Source organism: Phalangium opilio, unplaced genomic scaffold (genome assembly GCF_054372755.1).
Source record: "Phalangium opilio isolate 3A_F unplaced genomic scaffold, DU_Popi_V2 ptg000075l_1, whole genome shotgun sequence".
Taxonomy (NCBI): Eukaryota; Metazoa; Arthropoda; class Arachnida; order Opiliones; family Phalangiidae; genus Phalangium; species Phalangium opilio.
Genome location: NW_028324184.1, coordinates 2,601,100 through 2,622,047, shown reverse-complemented (window position 1 = coordinate 2,622,047; position 20,948 = coordinate 2,601,100). Strand labels below are relative to the sequence as shown.

At 37.4% G+C, this 20,948-nt stretch overlaps 3 protein-coding genes across 5 annotated transcripts; 1 reads left to right on the top strand and 2 right to left on the bottom strand.

The window, feature by feature from the left end:
* Positions 1 to 1,496: 1,496 nt before the first annotated feature.
* On the top strand, positions 1,497 to 7,297 carry LOC149658800 (uncharacterized). Of its 3 annotated transcripts, XM_089844405.1 has the most exons (5): positions 1,497 to 2,933; positions 3,043 to 4,239; positions 4,306 to 6,629; positions 6,697 to 6,844; positions 7,053 to 7,297. In XM_089844405.1, exons 2-5 carry the CDS (start codon positions 3,972 to 3,974, stop codon positions 7,295 to 7,297), a joined length of 2,985 nt encoding a protein of 994 aa, XP_089700531.1. In that variant the 5' UTR covers positions 1,497 to 2,933; positions 3,043 to 3,971. The 3 variants fall into 3 exon arrangements, 2 of the variants coding, with proteins under 2 accessions (XP_089700531.1, XP_089700530.1); XR_016369934.1 differs by having other exon boundaries at positions 1,497 to 4,239; positions 6,697 to 6,995; positions 7,053 to 7,118; XM_089844404.1 differs by having other exon boundaries at positions 1,497 to 4,239.
* Positions 7,298 to 7,370: 73 nt separating this feature from the next.
* On the bottom strand, positions 7,371 to 8,924 carry LOC149658799 (uncharacterized). The gene is made up of 5 exons (XM_089844412.1): positions 8,828 to 8,924; positions 8,617 to 8,755; positions 8,271 to 8,553; positions 8,103 to 8,168; positions 7,371 to 8,042 (listed from the first exon to the last, which is right to left on the bottom strand). Exons 1-5 carry the CDS (start codon positions 8,886 to 8,888, stop codon positions 7,371 to 7,373), a joined length of 1,221 nt encoding a protein of 406 aa, XP_089700538.1. The 5' UTR covers positions 8,889 to 8,924.
* Positions 8,925 to 16,096: 7,172 nt separating this feature from the next.
* On the bottom strand, positions 16,097 to 20,475 carry LOC149658798 (uncharacterized). The gene is made up of 3 exons (XM_089844426.1): positions 17,558 to 20,475; positions 17,466 to 17,486; positions 16,097 to 17,220 (listed from the first exon to the last, which is right to left on the bottom strand). The coding sequence occupies exons 1-3, from the start codon at positions 17,821 to 17,823 to the stop codon at positions 17,097 to 17,099; spliced, it is 411 nt and encodes a 136-aa protein (XP_089700552.1). The 5' UTR covers positions 17,824 to 20,475; the 3' UTR covers positions 16,097 to 17,096.
* Positions 20,476 to 20,948: the final 473 nt, after the last annotated feature.

The following is a 20,948-nucleotide window of genomic DNA, read 5'->3' as shown; positions in this document are numbered from 1 at the left end:
TAGTTATTTCTATCCACTCAATCCTTAATCAATATTTAATTCAATCAACTGATTTTACTGTTAATCGATCTAGTCCCTCTAAATTAATTGAAAAAATTACATATCTACGCTTTTTCAAGAACAATTACATTTTCCGAAAACATTTTATCATGAAATTAATTATTTTGAAGGGATTTCGTGTCGATGCTCACTAACTTGTAAGCACCTTGACCGACATAGTTTTAATTGTTGCTGGCTTGACAAATTTTCAAGTTTGCACCAAAAGAAGTTTAAATCTGTTTTAAGTTGTTGATAACTGTCGTTTACAGTGAATGTCGTCTACTTAAGACAAAGCAACAAAGTTTATCCTGTGTGGTAAAGGGTAAAGATCACATAAACAGAAATACTTCTCAGTACCAATGACTTGTTATATTCATTTCCCGCGGAAATAATATGGTTAAACACATCATTCATTACTAGTTATGCCAAGAAGGTCACATTTAACTCCGACACCCTTCCCTTCCTCTATTTTCCCAATATATGGCGTTTTATAATAACCAGTGGTTCCAGTGTATGGGTCATCTGAGCCGTCGCAACACACTCAGCCAATAGATCGAAACCTTTTCACATTAGTAAACGGTACATGACACTCCGGACTTGCCCACCAACCTTTTTAACCCAACACTATAAAACATTCGTGTACATGAATGATTATGGTTATGGCTTGACACTCGCTAGCGCCCGAACGACCGATCACTCAGTGTAATCGGTGTACATTTGTAAGTGAGTAGACCATTTTGGAAATTACATACAGAGAAACTAAAACACAGGTGTGATCCCGCCATTGGGGTGTTTTCTCTCATTCTCTCGCTCGCTTAGAAACACCGCTATAGGCAGTGCTAGTTGACTAGCCTCCTGCCCGTAGTGAACTTTGGCACCGTCTGGCGATGACCCTTGGTGCGACGGAGAACACACCTCGCCCCTGATCTTTGCGCTTGCTAAAATGATTACGCGTAATACGTAACCGGTGTAAAAGTAGCGCCAACAATGTAGAAAGGGGTGGTGACGTTTCAAATGAGGACTGAGTTATGACCAAGAAATTCTAAAGTACGGAAATGGAAGTTCTAGTGCAACTTTACCTTCATAGAGGCGGCAATAGAAATGAAGAATTTCTATATACGAAATTAAATGTATAATTTCGCGCAACACCCTCGTTTGGCATCTATTAAATATTTACATTTTCCATTCGAGTTATACCAAAGTTCGCTTGCTCTTTTTAGACATCCAGTAGAACATTTCAAATATTCAATACTAATCCCTCAACACGTACTCCCTTCAAAATAATTAATTTCATGATAAAATGTTTTCGGAAAATGTAATTGTTCTTGAAAAAGCGTAGATATGTAATTTTTTCAATTAATTTAGAGGGACTAGATCGATTAACAGTAAAATCAGTTGATTGAATTAAATATTGATTAAGGATTGAGTGGATAGAAATAACTAGAAAAAAATTTCAATATCTGAAACTTCAGTCAATTGATAAACCTCACACATATCGTTTGTTTTTTCGGCCTTGGTCCAAACCAAGACGTTTTTGTATAATTTTATTTCGGGATTAACTTCACGTCGGAAATAAGACACCAAATACGGTTGGAGTGGTAGTTTCCTGTTGTTAGACAGCAGATGAAAGCTCCAATAGCGGAAAGAATCGCCTTCTTACTCATATTGTCCTGTTTGTATAATATGAAATAAGCACCAGTAATTGACATAAACACACCATTGTGCCACTATTTAATGATCTCTCTGATTTTATCGAAATTTATCGAAGCTAAAACTCTCTCTGTACAAAGAGATACGCAAGTTAGTGCGCTGTTGCGGTGCCCTTCACTCTAAGAAAAAAAGGTTCTACTTTGCCGAGAAAAGGGTTCTTAACGCTTGTCCCCTATTTTAAACCCTTTTTTGATCTACATAGAACCCTTTGATATGAGTTCTCTATAAAGCTTTAAGGAGTTCATCTACTATCCGAGCTGGGGTTTTTCTTTGAACCAAGTTAGTTTCTTTTGGAACCGTATTAGGTTCCTACCTGAGTCTTGTGGCGTGTGCTTCAAAACCTTGTTCAGTTGTAATCGGAACCATGTGTAGTTTGACTGAGAACCGTGTTGAGTTCGACTCTGAACCTAGTTTAGTTCGACTCTGAACCCCACTTCGTACGGTTAAGAACCGTATTGCGTTAAACCCAGAACCCGGTTTATTCGACTCAGAACCCTGTTTAGTTCGACCCAGAACCCGGTTTAGTTCGACCCAGAACCCTGTTTAGTTATAATCCGAACGCTGTGTAGTTTGACTCTGAATCATGTCGAGTTTGGCTCAGAACCCTGTCGAGTTAGCCTAAGAACCCTGTTTCGTACGGCTAAGAACCGTATTGAGTTAGACCCAGAACTCCGTGTAGTTTGACTCTGAATCGTGTTGAGATCGCCTAAGAACCGCGTTGCAATCAACCCAGAACCAGTGTAGCTCGACTCTGAACCCGGTTTAGGTCAAATCTGAAACTGATTTATTTTGACTCAGAGCCCTCGTTTGTTTCAACTCCGTTGGAATTATGTTATATCATATGACCACCTTATAGAGGTTCTTATTTCAACAGTGTTAGGTTGCAATCATAACAATGATGTTCAATTTTTCTCTCTTGGTGACTTTTTAAAACTCTTCACCGTGAAATATAAGTTTACACTATATATTGTAACCTCCCGTAATAATCAAGGGACCTCCTGGGTTTCCACTCCAGGGGTGTGCGGTTACATGGAGGATTAACACACCGAGTTACCTCTGACCTTTCCCCGTACTATATAAGCATCGTCTGCTTATGACATTAAGTCAGTTCTCCTTTACTACTAAGATGTAGTAGTCGCTCGAGTGAAGGGCTTTGCCCTAGGATTGGACTTCATCCATTAATAGTAATTATTATTTAATTCTTTATTTGTATAATGCAAGTGGCATTTAATTATTATTTAATTAATTTAGTTAGTTTAATAAAGTATGATTGAACCTAAGGAACGAGAGTAGTTTATTCTTAGTTATAGCCAAGGCTTTTATGGCCACGTGGGGCGACTTTATAAATATCGTAAGCGTGGTTACATAAATGGCGAGCTCGCCAGGACTCGAACCTGGAATCTTCTGCTTCGACGCCTACAGAGGACGATCCTGAGTCAAGTTCTTCAACGAACGGTGGGACGGCCGACCACCCTACTGCGGAGACTTCCTCAACAATATCGTCTGATACGGCTGCTTCAGATCTGACTGGACGTATTCTAACATGCGAGGATGAGAAAGCTAGGACGAGCCAACCGATGCTACAGTTCCTGCTTTCGTCAATTTATTTATAACTTTAAATGATTAACCTAGTATGCTAGTTAACTGGAATCTTTTAACTATCTGTTACATTATTTAAAGTTAATTACTATGTTATTATGTTTAACTTTGAAAGATTTATGTATTTAAATTTTCTACCGATGAAGTCCAAATCTTGTCGTCTGGGGGCATGTAACCTCCCGTAATAATCAAGGGACCTCCTGGGTTTCCACTCCAGGGGTGTGCGGTTACATGGAGGATTAACACACCGAGTTACCTCTGACCTTTCCCCGTACTATATAAGCATCGTCTGCTTATGACATTAAGTCAGTTCTCCTTTACTACTAACATGAACGAAATAGTGAACAATCCAGGACTTAACAGCCGTACCTTTGCACGCACAAAGCGAGACGTCCACTAGTTGTAACAAGAAGGGGGTGGAAAAATAGGAGGAGGGGATGGAATTCTGAGAGAGAGAAAAAAATTGGGGACAAATTGGAGCGGTTATTTCCGGTTTTGCTAACGCCATCTGCGGGAGAACAAATAAAGTAGAATATTTGAACTTATAAAGGGTAATGGTGTAAAACGTTATCTCTGGTTCGCTTTTCGTCAAATTATTTTAATTTGGTAGTTATTAAAGTAAAATGGGTAAGAATAAGCACTGTGTATTTCCGAACTGTAACAGTGATAGCCGGTATTCACATAAACCGCACATGCAAGGAGTGGAATTTGTTGCATTTTCAAAGCTTAAACAGAAATCTGAGTACTGTATTCAATGGGTTAAGTGGCTATCACAGTTTAAACCTGGTTTTAATGTTAATAACGTCAATTATGATACGTTTTTGTGCTCAAAACACCTAAACGATGAATTTTTTAAAGGCCAATTATGGCTTAAATATCCAAAACCCCCAGGTATGTGTTTTTTTTATTTATAGCCAAATTTGTTACGTATCACATATTCACACACCTTTTTTTTAGTTGTGAAGATAATCAAACCCCCAGTGTCAATTCTAAAGGAACAAGAAACAAAGGTAGATCATTTTCCTGAAGTATCCAAAACAACCCAACGAATACCAATACTAATGTCAGCGGTAGAAAATCTCAATTCTGCCAACGAGGACTTCGCCGTTATATCAGCGTCACTTGTAAACGCGGTGGATGTACATATGCCCCAAAATATTGATCTTATTGATAATGCAGTTACACATGAACGAGCCCCTGTGAAGATATATAACAAAAAATCTACGGAAACTGTTCCAAAACCAATACTACAAAATCTCCTTGATCATGATTATGGGAAAACCACCTTTTCTGATCAACAATCAAATGATCAGCATTTGTCAGTATTTGATGATTATCGTTCCATTGATGTACTAAACGAGTGTAGCCATCAGCATATCCCATTCGTTGTTGGAGCAAATGCTGTTGAGTTAGTGTCTCATGCTGAAACTGTTTTAACATTGAAAAAATCACTGGTCGAAGATACATTCTCATCCTATGATTTTCCTAAGGATTGGGCGATAAATTTTGAAGATGGCATGAAAATGTTAAAGATTAACTATGAGACTGGGGGTGTTGTTATTTTAATAGCAATTTGTACCGAATTTAACGTTTCACTGAGAATAATGAACAGGTCAATAACAAAGCACCCTCTTATCCCAGAGTTCCCTTCAAAAATATTGTGCCATGAAGATTTAACAAAGTTCTTGAAGAAACTTAATTCGCTTCAAATTTGTTCTGGAACTCGTGAGAACGTTTACTGCAAGATGTTTGAAGAAAAGTCTGTTCCGAATGGTGCTAGGTGTTGGATTAGTGATTCCATCCGTCACACTTCCTGTTGCCTTTTATCGCAAATGAAAAGGTGTGGCAATTGCGTGAAATTAAGAAATTCATTTCGTGTTGAACTTTTCAGACAGAAAAAAGAAAAGAAAAGAATGTCTTCATTTAAAAATATGAGTAATTCAGAACTTATTTTCCAATTAAAGAAGAGCAAATCACATGGAATCACCTTGAAGAAGAAATTAAGTAGAAGGGAAAAAACAATTAGCAAATTGATTATGAAAACTGGTGAGACAAGTGGTGCCAAAGCGGAAGACTGGCTTACAGATATTCTGACTAAAAACATAAATGTCAAATCTGACGAAGAACTAGCCAACCTTGACTTTCCAAAGCATTTCTTGGCTACACAATTAAAGATGAGCCAATTAAAAAGTAAAAAGTGTCGTAGGTGGCATCCATTAGTGGTTCATTGGTGTCTCTTCATGTATCATCAGGCTCCCAAGTTATATAAATCACTTGAAAATTCAGGAATTTTACATTTGCCTAGTTATCAAACATTATTAAGACACACACCAGATGTGGGTCGCAAACCTAATTTTCAACCAGGAATGTTCATACAGCTAGCTCAAGACCTAAAGCTGAATACACTTGAAGAAAATCAAAAATACTTCTACCTGCTATTAGATGAGATGAAGATTAAAGAAGATCTTATATATAGTAAAAAAACTGGAGATCTTATTGGGTATACGAAAATCAAGGATCCTTACGACAAAATAGCTGCAATCAATCCTGAGCTCTTTGACCAAAAGGAAAAGCCCATAGCAACACATGCTTTGGTTCTTATGGTAAGAGGTGCTACCACGAGACTTAAAGCGCCAATAGCTCATTTTCCAACAGACACTATCAGTGGTGATGAGCTTCACTTTATAGTTTGGCGAGCAATTTCGCTCTTAGAATTAAAAGGATTTAAAATCATTGCTGTAATTGGAGACGGTGCGTCAACAAACAGGAAAGTCTTCACAAAACACCATGGCCATGAAGATGGATGCTACAAGTGTAAAAACGTACATGCTTCGGATGAAGATCGATTTATTTATTTCGTATTTGACCCACCACATTTAATTAAAACGGTTCGGAATTGCCTCTTAAACAGCAGAGATGGGTGTAAATTCAGATTAATGTTCAAAAACGGACAGTATATGGTTTGGAACACCATTATAGATTTGTTTGAAAGAGAGCGTTCTAGGTCAACCTTAAAAAAGGCTTTCCGCCTTACTGACGACCACGTATACCCCCAAGCTCAACAGAAAATGAAAGTTAAACTGGCAACTCAAGTATTAAGTGAATCAGTTGCGAATGCAATCTGTGAAGAATTTGGCGAGGAGAAGTCGGAAACCATAAAATTTCTGAGAACATTTAACCGGTGGTTTGACTGTATGAACACGAGGAATTTTCAAGAAGGTTATCACACTCGTAACCCATGGGTGAACCCGTACAAAACCTTAAACGATAAAAGGCTAAAGGTGATATTTTAGAGACGCTCCCATTGTTTTTTAAGTTAGCACTCATCTACAATATTTAATATTTCAGTGGCTCCGAAATGACTTCCTGCAATATCTAAGCGATTGGGAAAATGATGTTCAAAATAGACGGAAAATTAATGGAAAGCCATACACCCCTGAGGAAAGGAAAAAAATGCTTTTAAGCCAAGAGACTTTATCAGGATTGAAACAAACAAGTACGTAGTTTGTTACGACCATGCAATACAATTCAATAAGAATTATTTTTGTCAACGAAAAAAAACAATATTTAATGGTCAATTTTAAGTCTTTCATTTAAAGCCTTCCAAATGAATGTCAGTGTTATTAAAATTAACCAATATATGTCAGGTATTAAATATTTATCTTGAATTAAAAATATTGATTCGTATTAATTTATATTTGCAGCCATGGCTATTTTAGAAATGATAGAGTTCTTGCTTTCCAAAGGCGCGATGTTTGTATTGACGGCAAATGTTAATCAAGATCCATTAGAAAATGAATTTAGTCGTCAACGACAGGCAAATGGCTCCGGACAACATCCAACATACCAGCAGGTGTGCGACAACAATCCCAAGCTTCGAGCTATAAAACGAGGGAAAATGAAACTTACAATAAAGGGCAAGAATTGTACCAACAATAATAATTCTTAAATTCGTTTATTTGTAACAATAAGTGTTATAATGAATTATTGGTTCTTTTAAAAAAGACGCATGTTTGACTAGATTATTTGTTCGCGGTTCCCTGATTGCTAATATCTTGGAGGTCTTTTCTTAAAGCTTTCTTAGCCCTTGCTTTCTGGTTTTTCTTCCTTTGAGCTTCTTTCATGTCATCTTTTTCGCTTCTTACATGGCCATTTCCCTCGATGTTGATGAATTTATTAATCATAATGTTAAAGATTTTCTCCCCCATTGCGTAATCTACATTGCATTTATCTAAGGCTTCAATCCAAAAGTTTTTAACGTCCTCATTGTTTGTTAGTAAACTTTTAACTTTGGATTTCCTATCAAACTGTTGCTTATGTGTTTTACAGAAGACTTCTGAAACAATTGAATGAATCCTGCTGAACGTTTTGAACGTTTTATCCGTAGCATAGATAAGACCACCTCGATCTTGTAGTTCAGTCCACTTGCGAGTCGTTAATTCTACACAATCTGGGTCGGTTTTTTCACATGTGAACTCATTATACAGTCGACGTCCTTCTCTTGTTGATTGTAGACTTCTTAAAGTAGCTCCTATTACGTAGTATAGCGCTCCGTCATTTCCCTTACTTTTCACCGGTGCTTCGCCTGGACTGAAAAGTTCGCTTGGATCGTCGTACCTTAAACTCCTTGTCAATATTTCACCTAACATAAACTGTACAGCCCTTTTCTTATCGAACGTTGTGACTTTAGGTTCCTTTTGAGGTTTAAAATGAGTTTAGATTATTCTGCAACATATTTTAATTGTTTGACCTACATTTATATTAGTTGTTGTAGCCAATATTGCTTCCATAAACTTGGTAGAGTGTTTGATATTCTCTGACTTTGTGAGAAATTTATCCATTGGCGTTTTGGTAAATAATTCTTGCAATTCTATTTTAAATGCATGCATAGTATCTGGGTTACGTAATTGAATTCCCCATACTAGAAATGCTGCTTCCTCTGGTTTCAGATCCATTTCTTCTAAGGCTATTTCGATAGCTCCGCAAGCAAATTTGAAGACATTTAAAAACATCGCATCATATCTGACTAGATCAACTATTTTTTCTTTTGGTTTCTGCCTTTCTTTCTTCGCTGATGGGTCTAGGGTTGGGATTATAGCCTCAAGTTTAACTGGCAGTGGCTTCATAGTTTCCGTTTGAAGAGGTTGTTTCATCGGTGATTTCCATCTCCTCTTTTTCATCTTTGGCTTTGGTGGGGTATTTTCACTAAAGAAGGTGAAAGTATTAGTATCACGAAATCATAAACAATGCGATGTTAATTATAGGTACCATTTTACTTTCGAAGTACTCGCTAAAGGTTCATCTTTATCAGATTCAAAATCACTGTTATCAAAAATTTTATCACAAGATTCTAAAAAGTCATCGAAAGAATCGTTACGAGTATTTTGATTACTATCACAGTCAGAGTCTGCGGAGATTAAGCATGTATTAATTAGTATAATGTATTAATTACGATAATATAGGGGGAAACCTTTAGTACCAGATAAAATAATAACAGGAGGTGAAATTCCCAAAGTATCATAAGTGTTTAGACGAAACATTCTGATAGAAATGTAAAAAATGCTAAGTACATAATTTATTAAGAAACAAGCTCAATTCCAATTTTAATGTATTTTAAACAAGTACTTACTTTCCTTCACGCTTGCAGCAACCTCAATCTTAATGAAACTTTAAATACGACGCCAACAACGTGAAGCTCACACGGTCACATCACCATTCCCTAATTCATATATGCCGCCATTTAAAAGGAGTTAGCAACCCTCTCACGTGACTTTAAATTCTGTCCCTAAAATGACGTAGTACCGCTAGCGCGAATTTGTCTCAACAGGGGGCAACAGTAGCCGCTTGTTACACATAGTGGACGGGGTTTTTCGTTAAAGGTATGTCCTGGATTGTTCACTATTTCGTTCATGCTACTAAGATGTAGTAGTCGCTCGAGTGAAGGGCTTTGCCCTAGGATTGGACTTCATCCATTAATAGTAATTATTATTTAATTCTTTATTTGTATAATGCAAGTGGCATTTAATTATTATTTAATTAATTTAGTTAGTTTAATAAAGTATGATTGAACCTAAGGAACGAGAGTAGTTTATTCTTAGTTATAGCCAAGGCTTTTATGGCCACGTGGGGCGACTTTATAAATATCGCAAGCGTGGTTACAATATAAATGTAGTAAAGCTGAATTAAAGAGTAAACACAATATTTGAAATATTAATATAAAAATAATTTCTTGGAATATTGAAATGAAACAGAGCTTTGTAGCTACAAAACTACAAAAGGAATCGGAATGCCGAAACATCTTTAACATATTTTCATTTAACATTCAGCAATAAAAACATGTTATGATTTTGTAAGAGATCATTTCATACTACTCGTTTTATATTAACCTTGTGTTTCTATTCATTTGCAATCTTCATTACTCGTTCTATATAAACTTGCACTTGTGTCGTTCCGTAGAAAAGAAGATTATCTTAAATAATTAAATAAATATATCTGATATCAATTTTTTTAATCGTCAGTATTTTTCCTTAATTCTAGTTAAGCCGTTTTAAGAAACTATATACATAGCTATTTTTGACGTTTGACTTCTAGCGTACACCGTTTTCACAATTTTTGAAAATTTAGGGTATATAAGGCGATTCATTCACAGACGATAAGAATAAGCGCAATTGCGTGAGCATTTGGTGGATGCCATGTCATTGGGAGGCTAGACGTTTCTCGTAACCCTAGCCTCTCGCCGCGTACATCTTAAGACTAACGACGATGATGGAGTAGAAGCCAATGTTACAGATTGGTGTCTATGTGGTATAGACGAAAGACCAGTAGATGGTGGTGTTAGAAGCCATTAAGAACAGATTGGTGTGTATGTGGTGTACACGAAAGACTAGTGCATGGTGTTGTTGTTAGAAGCCATTAAATACCGGTTGGTATTGGGTGAAACAGTTGGCGGTTAGACAGCAGATGAAGGTGTAACGGCTAGTTAATGATTGGCGTCAAATAAGATGGATAGAGCAATGAAGTAAAATTTTCCTAATTTTTGTGTACCGCGAACGCGGTCCGGAAATTGCGAACACGTTTGCTCCGATTTGCCAACTGCGAACGCGGTGACAACACACACGTCCAGTGTAAAACCTCTCCGTGACGTCATCGTCACTCGGAGAGGTAAAAACCTAAAGGTGTTTCTACGTACCAGTGAATCGCCATTTCCTTTAAAAAATACCTAAAAAGAGTCAACTAGCACCTTTTTACGGAGAAAACACCATCTCAGTTACAAAACACTCTACAAAGAGTATATAAACACCTCAAGGTATTTCCAAACACCCACGAAACACCTTTTTTTCTAACAGTGTTCTTTCACGAACCTTTAAGGATCTTTCAAGAACCCGTATTTTTTTCATGAACCGAAATGTTCTTTCACGAACCCTCAAGGATCTATCGAGAACTTGAATGTTCTTTCACGAACCGTGAAGGCTCTCGCAAGAACCCGAATGTTCTTTCAAGAACCTTCAAGGATCTTTCAAGAACCCGAATGTTCTTTCAAGAACCTTATAGGATCTTTCAAGAACCCGAATGTTCTTTCAAGAACCTTCAAGGATCTACTAAAACCCCACACGTTATTACAAGAACCCTTTTAATTAGATACGATCTGCTAAGAACCTTCCTGTTCTACTGTGAACCTTCATCCACCTCTGGGAACCTTTAGCGTTCCAACAAGAACGTAAGAGTTCTGTTGAAAACCCTCGAAGAACCCTTTTTTTACAGTGTTGCAAGCAAATTGAGGCCCTTTACTCCAACGCGTTCTTTAGGGTTCGGATTAATAACTCGCTCTCCTCACCGATCTCAGGACTCCTTTTCTCCCTCGCGATTGAGCCGCTCCTATTGAACTTACAACGAACTCTCACCAAAAACGCCTCTTCGTCACATACGAGGCTTTCCTACACGTCATATGCTGACGACCTCAATGTTTTCATACGGTCTGTGGACGATTTCCAGCTTCTGCGTCAGGCCTTAGAACTCTACTGTCGGCTCTCTGGAGCTTCTGTGAACTTCACCAAGTCTTTTGGCCTTTGGTGCGGTTCGTGGAAAAACCCTTAAACATTCCTTGGCGTTTTGACGGCAGAAAGTTTCTCGGAGTTTTCCTCGGCAATGACCCAGAATATGAAAAAAACAACTGGCCCGATCTCCTAACGCGTCTACAACGCACACTTGGACGTTGGTATAGACTGAGGCACTTATGCTGCATTTATGGTCGTGTTTTGATCATAAATCAGCTCGCGTCTTCGGTGTTATGGCATAGACTTAAAATACTTGACCCACCTTCTGATTTTCTCACTACTGTACAACAACGACTCATTCATTTCCTTTGGGATGGAATTCATTGGGTACCTTTGAAGACACTCACTCTTGACAAACGGTGCGGTGGAATGGGCTTGGTCGACGTTGCGATGAAGGTCCGGGTTTTCCGTCTTGTCCAAGCGGCTGACCTCCTTCGTGGGGATCCTGACTTGGCGCCTCACTGAAACACCGCCTTCACGGTTCTTCGGAGCCATTTCCCTGATCTCCGCGATCTTAAGACCTTTTTCGAAAACCCACACCTCTCGTTTTCCTCGATTCCATTCCATGGTTCGTGCCTGAAAGCGTGGTTTTCTTCCCCAATTCAACTGACGCTCGACTTATGCGACCGCGTGACAGTATTTTCCATCAATATCTTCGATAACCACTTTGTCCATGAGAAGGATGGTGAGCCGCTTTTTGGTTCGCTTCACTCCCGTCTTAAAACTGCCGGTGTACGAACCATTGGTGACCTTATTAATCACCGTACTCTACGCTGGCGCACCTTAGAGTCTGCCATTACAATAGACCGCCCTTCGCGTTTACAGCTCAAAACTTTTGACCTGATCAAAACTTTGGTAATCTCCACCTTCCCCACCATTTTTGACAATTATGGAGTTATTCACGGACATATTTTCGGGGGATCCACAACACCGTCGTACTCACTCCATGCCAATCTCTTCTTTGGAAACTGCAGTGTAGATCTGACTGATTTTTCGGTGACTAGATCTATTTATCGATTTCTAGTGCACTTTAATGTCATTCCACCAACACCAGTCACCCCTTCATGCTTGCTTGAGGATTCACTTCTTCGCAGGCATGCAGATCTTTGGCGCCCGTCCCGTTTCTCCCCTTTTCTCCACGCGGATGGAAAACGGTCTTGATGGAAACGGTAATGGTAGCCTTCCCTGCCCCACGCGTCTCGTCCATCTTCACAATGACTACGTCACTCCCTTTTGCCCTTTTTGTCCTGCGCTAGGTACACTAGACCACATTTACTTTACTTGCCCTGTTTTTGAATCGGTAAGTTTACATATCCTCCGCTGGATCTCGTTAGCTCGGGCTCACCAGCATGACATTGCCGACACCTGGCTTCTGGCTCGTGGTCGAGGTCATGACGTGTGAAACCTGGCTTTCCTTATCTTACGACGTATTTTCTATGAATTGTTTAGTCAAATCCCGCGCCTCGGGTTTGAGCCTAATGATTTTGACTCCCTCGTGAGTAACTTAACCCGTAAACATCATAAAATTATTATTGGCCGAATTAGTGCATTACAATCACGGTCTTCTAACCCTCAAAATTTCCTACGTACTCATGGCTTGACGCCACTTTTTAAATTTCCAGTGCCTTTGCCCTCTTGACCTTCTTAATTTAACAGTACCAAAGAATCTCTACCTCGTTTATATGATTATTTTTATGTTTATTTATCACCCCATCATAACACACTGAAAGTATTCTTTGTATCCCATGTTTAATTTGTATTTAGTGCTTAACTTACTTTATTTCGTGTAATCTGACAAAATAAAAGATTGTTTTGTAAAAACAAAAAAAAACTATCTCTCTCTCTATCTATCTCTCTCTATCTCTCTCTATCTCTCTCTCTATCTCTCTCTCTCTCTATCTCTCTCTCTCTATCTCTCTCTCTATCTCTCTATCTCTTCAACTAGGAGTCATGATCTTATCCGAGGCATTTTTACCGACCGGGCAGAAGTTTTTATCACTGTTTAGGGTAGGGCATCGAGGGGCTATTGACTCGTACGATGTGGCTACTATTACGAGCCCTTGGGTCGTCTTGTTTTCTCTCTTTTGCGTTTGATGATACTTTCCATGATGGCGTCTGCTAGAGATTTTGGATTGAGGAGAAAACTGTTATTTTTGTTATTAAATGAACTATCTAACGATGATGAATGGGAAATATCCTTAATTCCAGTTCATTTGAACAGATCTATAAAAGAAAAATGTGTTATCGTTTCGCTAGTGGCTTTGGACTGGATTGCTCGCCGTGTTGAACTTCAATGAATGAAGTCATAAATCCGATTCGCATCGAAGAAACCTGCTCTTCAAGCCGCTGCGATCGGTGTCACATCGATGCGTAGCGTGACGTAGAAACCGGAAGTGCGAAAATCCGTACAGTAAAAAATCGGTCTCCGATGCGTGCAGCGCTGCGTACGCTAGCAGTTACTGAACGTAGCCCTAGTTTCAAATTTCAATCTATTCGGTTCGCTTATTCCTCTGTTATTGCTTTAACATTTAACTCCGCGCTGTAGACTCATTGTAATTTCTCTCTTTTTTTCTGAATGATTGTTTGTGCATTATTTCGCGAGGTGGCATTCATCTACGTCTACGAAATTAAAAGTCTAGACTGACACTTTCATCAACGCCCAGCTCATCGCGCTTTACCTTGAAAGCTGAAATTTTGCTGTGACGTTGATGTTTAGTAAAACGCGCCCATCAAAATATATTTTCTCAATCGCCGCTAATCTTGCAAAATGGCTACCATAAATGTAACGAATCTGCATACTTGCAGAATAACTTCTTTCCGTTCAACCCCTTAAACATAATGGTTCACTACGTTAGTTGTGGTTTTTTTTTTGTTTTTGCTACAATATGCCGTCATCTTTTATGATGGTGACCAGAAAAGTTATCGAATTAAACTGACGAGATTGCGTTTGTAAATTTTGGCCATGTTGACTGAACTAGTTAATGATCTTTGCAAAAGATTATGTTTTTCTATTTGACTCCGAGGCCATGTTGGAAAATGGTAGCTAAAAGATGTAACCAAACATCTTAACTATGAAAATAATTCGTTAACGTTTTTCAACCATTTTAAAAATAAATTTATATCGGAGGTAAAGAAAAGTTGTTGGTGTTAGTGTGCCTTGACTTGTGGCGAGCGTTGTCCAACCCTTTGTTTCTCTTTGTGTTCGGTTCGCTTGGGAGAGCGTGGTTGCTCTGACTGTACCGGACTGAAACAGTGCAGTCAGAGGTGTCGCGATTTTCTAATGAATGGTCAGGTTTATCAAAGAGAATATACCAAGAGGAGCGGAAGCTTTAGCCTTTGCCAAGGCTTTTAAAATTGGTGGCTTTGAGTTTTAGGGAACTACATACGGTTTCTCGTGATTGGCTTATTCGCTACACCTCTCATTGGTTAGAATATGTCGTCTGCATATTGACAAAATTTTAGACTCTTAGTGTTAACAGAAGCTACAGAACAGTTGATTAATGCGCTCAAATGCGCTAGTATTCGAGAGAAAAGTAAGTACATTTTTAAAATTGTAAAATTTTTGCATTATTAACTTACCTTCAACATTTTTTAAACCATCCCATAGTGTTAACGACATCGTTGTCTGATCTAAGGAAGCTAACCCTACTTTAGCAGACTACGGAATAGACGACGCGAATTTCGCGATCACGTGACTCACCGGAACTAGAACCCTAAAACTCAGGGCTACTAAAAAATGCTAGAGCTTCCGCTCCTCTTGGTATATTCTCTTTGCTTTAAGATACCTGTCATCCGTCGACAATAAATAAGGGTTTCACGCTTTCAATCCCTTTCCCCTATTTCAAAATTCAATGAAATGGAGGGAGTTTTTAAGAAGCAAAAGCAAGTAAATACATTATATTTAGAATGTGTCTTAAGGTGGTGTTTATTATTAAAAGTTACGTTTATTTCTCTATATATCGAGAAGAATTTCAGAAGAAAGTACTAGCTTGTGGCCCCGGATACTACAATTATAACGTAAGTAAATTTATTGAATTAAGGATTAAGGGTTATAATATTTTTAGGGTATCGAGGGGCTATTCACTCCGATTTTTTGTACTTCTTTTAATGGGTATTTCGTTTTACCACTGTTAAAGTATGCGCATCGTGGGGCTACTCACTCATATTTTCCGTTCGTGTCACACTATTACAATCATAACATAAGTAAAATAAGTAATAATTTTAACAAACTTAAAGGTAGCGCATCGAGGGGCTATTCACTCAAATTTTCTGTACGCCTGTTAAGTACGGTACGATGTGACTACTATTACGATCCCAGCCCTTTAGTCGTCTTGTTTCTACAAGTAATAATAATAATATTATTATTTTGTTAGTTATTCATAAAACCGTTTCGAACGGATAGTAAAATTTATTAGTAGCAATATCGTTTTAAACGCTTTATTTAATATCAATTAATATTACAACTGGAATTACAGTAATTATATCTTCGTTTACCGTAATAATTGACTAATTTTATTGTTCATCTCCTTTTTAAATTTCTCGAAGGTATTATTTAGTTTCGTTGCTTCCATGGCAGTACTGATTCCTCATACCGGAAACTTGATTCAAATTACGTTCAATATTTTTAGCTAGGTGTGGTTATATAATCACACCTAGGTATTGCGCTGATGGATTGTATGTGTGTGTGTGTGTGTGTATGTGTGTTTGTGAGTTAACCCCGGGTACACGAAAAACAAGCGTGGATAGAAAGCGATTAAGGCAAGATCCGCTACCACGTTGGAGCTCGTAATGTGATAGAATTGCGAGAGGAAATACATTAGCGCTATGGTATGAGTTAAAGGCAATTTTCCGACTTCGGATGGACGTAAACAAGTTTGTTTAAACCTATAGTTAAGAAAAGATCCTCTTTAGGCTCTTCAAAGTATTGGGAAAGAAATAAGATCGGCATCATCAAAGTATTCACCCGGTTAGATTGCGGCGAGGATAAAGTTTAGGGTTCATTTGACGGACGGCCGTATCGAAACGGATTAAGATATATTTTCTCCGGTTTTTGGGGGAATACGGGCAAGGTAGCTAGAATAAGAGATTCATTTTCATACGGAAAGGGCACTATGTGTAAAGGCAGGGTTGCTGCTATTTATTTATAGTTGTCGTTGAAAATATCTCCTGACCCTTCAATGTGTATTTGTTATAGGTTTTTATCTACGTTGTGAAAGACATACTGGCTTTACGATTATGATCTGTGAGTGTGTATGTTTGTGGATTGTCTGTGGAGGCTGGATAGGCGAAAAGACCTTTTTATCTAGATGTGGTAAGAACTTAATGTACACCAAACGTTGGGCCATCTCGAATATTAAGTTAGCGAGTTAGAAAACATGAATACTGTACTACATTCGCACATACGAAAGTAACATGCCCTTCCCACCTCAACCACACCTAGCTAATACGTAAATTTTTTTTCCGTGACTTGTTCTCAATTCCTGCCAATCTCTTTTAGGGCTGTGCGAGCCTTGAATTTTTGGTTTCGAGTCGAGTCTCGAGTATTGATATTTTCCTTTATCGAGTATCGAGCCGAGTATCGAGTAGTTGGAAAATTTGTTTCGAGTATTTATCGAGTAATTCAAGTATTTCCACACTTTCTGTTAACTTATCTCTCTCATAATAGACATTTAGTGTAATTTTGATCATCCACAACTACTTCAAACAATTCCCAGACGGTATTAATATTCTTCCCTTTAAATTTAACCAACTTAATTCCTCATTAATATCTTCTTCGGAATCGCATTCCTCGCCGAAGTCACTTCTAGCCATTGTTTGACTTCGCGCAAGTCCCGAACGAAAATTAATGATAATAAATAAAAATAATAAATAAATTAATAAAATAAAAAATAATAATAATAGTCAACGCCCCTTAACTGTATTTTATTACATTTACCAAAGATATTAATAATAAAATAAACATTACGCGATAGCATTTGATTCTGAACCAAATCGTGGGGCCAGTAACTCTTCGTAATCCCACAGTAATTAGCCCCTCGTACCAAAATGAGTAAATATTCTCACCTTAAACAAATAGTCGCAAGCCTGAAGAAATTTTAATTAAAATAATTTTAATATTAGGTTGACTACCATCAAAATATTTAAATTTATCTCACCTTTTTGAAATCATAGTTACCCTGTCATTAAAATCTAATTTAATCGAGATTAAATTGGGCTTATACTTCGTAGTAACGCGTATTGTAACGTACCTCGCACACCCTGGTACTCCTTTGAAATCGTCCTTGATTCTATCAAACCTTACAAAACATTTCTTAACATTGGGAAGACAATCATCGTCATTCTTCATCTTTTGCGTCATCTTTTCCCCTTCGAAACAGGAACGCTTATTTTCGATAAAAAAAACGGCTGTAAACAATTTCATCAAACCCCTCGACAATTTTCTAAACTAACAAGAATCGGTCCCAGCAAATAATCTATATCTATATAAATCAAAGTCCTGACTGACAGACTGACTGATAATCAAAGCCCAGCCCAAACCGCTTGCTCTAGAAGACTGAAGATTTGGAGGAATGTTACTCATAATACTCCAGGAAATCTAGGCACGAAAAAGGCCAAACCTTGAATAAATTAGGAGAAAGCTGAATTTTTGCACAATGCTAGTATATGATGACCTCATCAAAATACCAAAAGTCCCCAGTAATCCGAGTGGTGCTTCCCCCGTTTCATCCCCCCTTAAATCAAATTTGTCTTGTCAGGCTCTCTTGACATATCTATTCACAAACGTTTCTCAGAATGCTGAAATATGGCTCATTCGTTTCTCAGAATGCTGAAATATGGCTCATTCGTTTCTCAGAATGCTGAAATATGGCTCATTCGTTTCTCAGAATGCTGAAATATGGCTCATTCGTTAGAGAAAGAGCCATACTACATTTAATTATAGTACGCCAAACACCTATCTTTAATCACAATCAAATTAATTAAGTCAAAATAAAAAAAACTTAAAAACTTAGTTAAACTGTAAATGTTAGGGTTGAGTTTTCCAAATTAAAAATTTGAATTATACTTTTTTCTTATTATCATCGTTTAGAGCTGGTTGTAAACTTTAAAATAGTATTATTGTACATTATAATTACTTTAGCGAAAATTGGCTGAAAAATTAAATAAGGATTAACTCTCCCTGAAAGGGGTGTTGCCAGTTGCCACGGTATCTGTCTGTATGGAACTCAAGGAAGAAGACAATTCTTTGGGTCCTTGCCCGTTTCGCCTTCTTTCAAAACCAAAAATTAAGAATTTAATACTATATGATTGAAATCATAATGATTTTTAACCAACTCCAACAAGTGAAACGGGGTTTAGCATTTAAAGTTCTTTTATCACTTTTATTGAAACAAATATACGATAAAAGTTTCGTCAATTTACTTTGTACGTCGATATGTGTGGCAAATGTAATGGTACTTCATGCACAAACAATAAGTTTCGCTGCTGAAGAAGAAGATTGTCATTTGTTGTAAATTGACGAAACTTTTATCGTAAATAGATATGTCAAGAGAGCCTGACAAGACAAATTTGATTTAAGGGGGGATGAAACGGGGGAAGCACCACTCGGATTACTGGGGACTTTTGGTATTTTGATGAGGTCATCATATACTAGCATTGTGCAAAAATTCAGCTTTCTCCTAATTTATTCAAGGTTAATGTCTAGATTCCCTGGACTATAAGTAGTAGGTGCGTACAAAGAAAGATTTTTCCAATCCACCGCCATCTTAAAAAATGGCGCCCAGAAATGTAAAAAATCTTCTCTATGCAACAAATTACGCGCGTTTCAACCGATTTAACAAATATTTGTTGCGTGGTCATGTGATGCGCGTAACCAAGTTAACTAGGTGCGCGTGCACGAAGCTCCCATCGGAGAGACCTAAACCAGAGAGCTCTAAGAACAGGCAGTCGACGACTCCCTGACCCCTATATCCTCCTAAGTTCCATTTATACATTATTCCACCATCCCTTGTTAAACATTATGCATGTCAAAAATCCATGTTAAAAACTTAAAAACTTTAATGTTAAGAAAATAAAAATTTCAATTGTGGAATGGTTATATAAATTCAAAATGGAAATTTTAAATTACCGTTGTAATTAACTTAATAGGTTTCCTTGAAAAAATCGTGAGTTTCATCGAGTTTGCTTTAAATTTCAAATTTATGCAGAATACAAATTTGGTTTGCAACTTGTAAAACCCTTGATAATTTGATATTATGGTTTAAAATTAAACGCTAAATTATGAACGTTAATAACTTATTAGGTTTCCTTGAAAAAACCAAGATTTTTCATAGAGTTTGCACGTTATATAATATTTATGCAAAGTACAATTTTGGTTTGAAACTAGTGAAATCCTTGATATTATGGCTTAAAACTATTTCCTAAATTATGAGCGTAAATAACTCCATGGGTTTCCTTGAAAAAACCATGAGTTTCATCGAGTTTGCTTGTTTTATACATTTTATGCAAAATACAAATTTGGTTTGAAACTTGTTAAACCCTTGATATAATGGCTTAAAACTATTCCCTAAATTATAAGCGTAAATAACTCCATGGGTTTCCTTGAAAAAAACCATGAGTTTCATCGAGTTTGCATGTTATATAATATTTATGCAAAATACAAATTTGGCTTGAAACCTGTGAAATCCTTGATATTATGGGTTAAAACTATTCCCTAAATTATGACCGTAAATAACTTAATAGGTTTCCTTGAAAAAACCATGAGTTTCATCGAGTTTGCATGTTATATAATATTTATGCATAATACAAATTTTGTTTGAAACTTGTGAAACCCTTGATATTATGGTTTAAAACTATTCCCTAAATTATGACCGTAAATAACTTAATAGGTTTCCTTGAAAAAACCATGAGGTTTTTCGAGTTTTGGGTAAATTTATGCAAATTAGTATTCTTGTGGCAAACTTTTGAAATTAGCGGCCTTATGCATGGGGAGGTTTGCTGGTGAATTTTATGCAAATTAGTATATTGGCTGCAAACTTTTGAAAATACTAGCCTTATGGCTTATGCAAGAAAAAGTTTGCAGAATTTATGGAAATTAGTATTTTGGATGCAAACCTTTGAAAATGGCGGCCCTATGCAAAAAAAATTGGTTTGCTGCAAACTTATTTAAATTAGTGGCGTCATTTCATTCGAATCAATGGAATCGTCCGTGAGCGTATGATCGAGTGGGCTATGACTTTTTTGCTTGGATGAGAGAGTGGGATGGAGAATTGGAGATCTCATCTTTATACCTGTAAAGTAGCCTCTATAAACACGTCTATGGCAACTACGCTCTCCGTCTTTCTCCGAGTCTTCGAGCATCCTCACTGTTTCTGTATGGGTAAAACGTCACAGATGCCCACTATGTTTTAAAAATAGAAGCTACTCCCATACAAATATAATAGTGCTACGCGGCAGAAATTAATAATCAGATATGGAAGGGAAGTGGCGTGCGCAAGGTACTCTGGGAGACTTTCATTGCCGCACATGTTCACCAACATTTTACTCCAG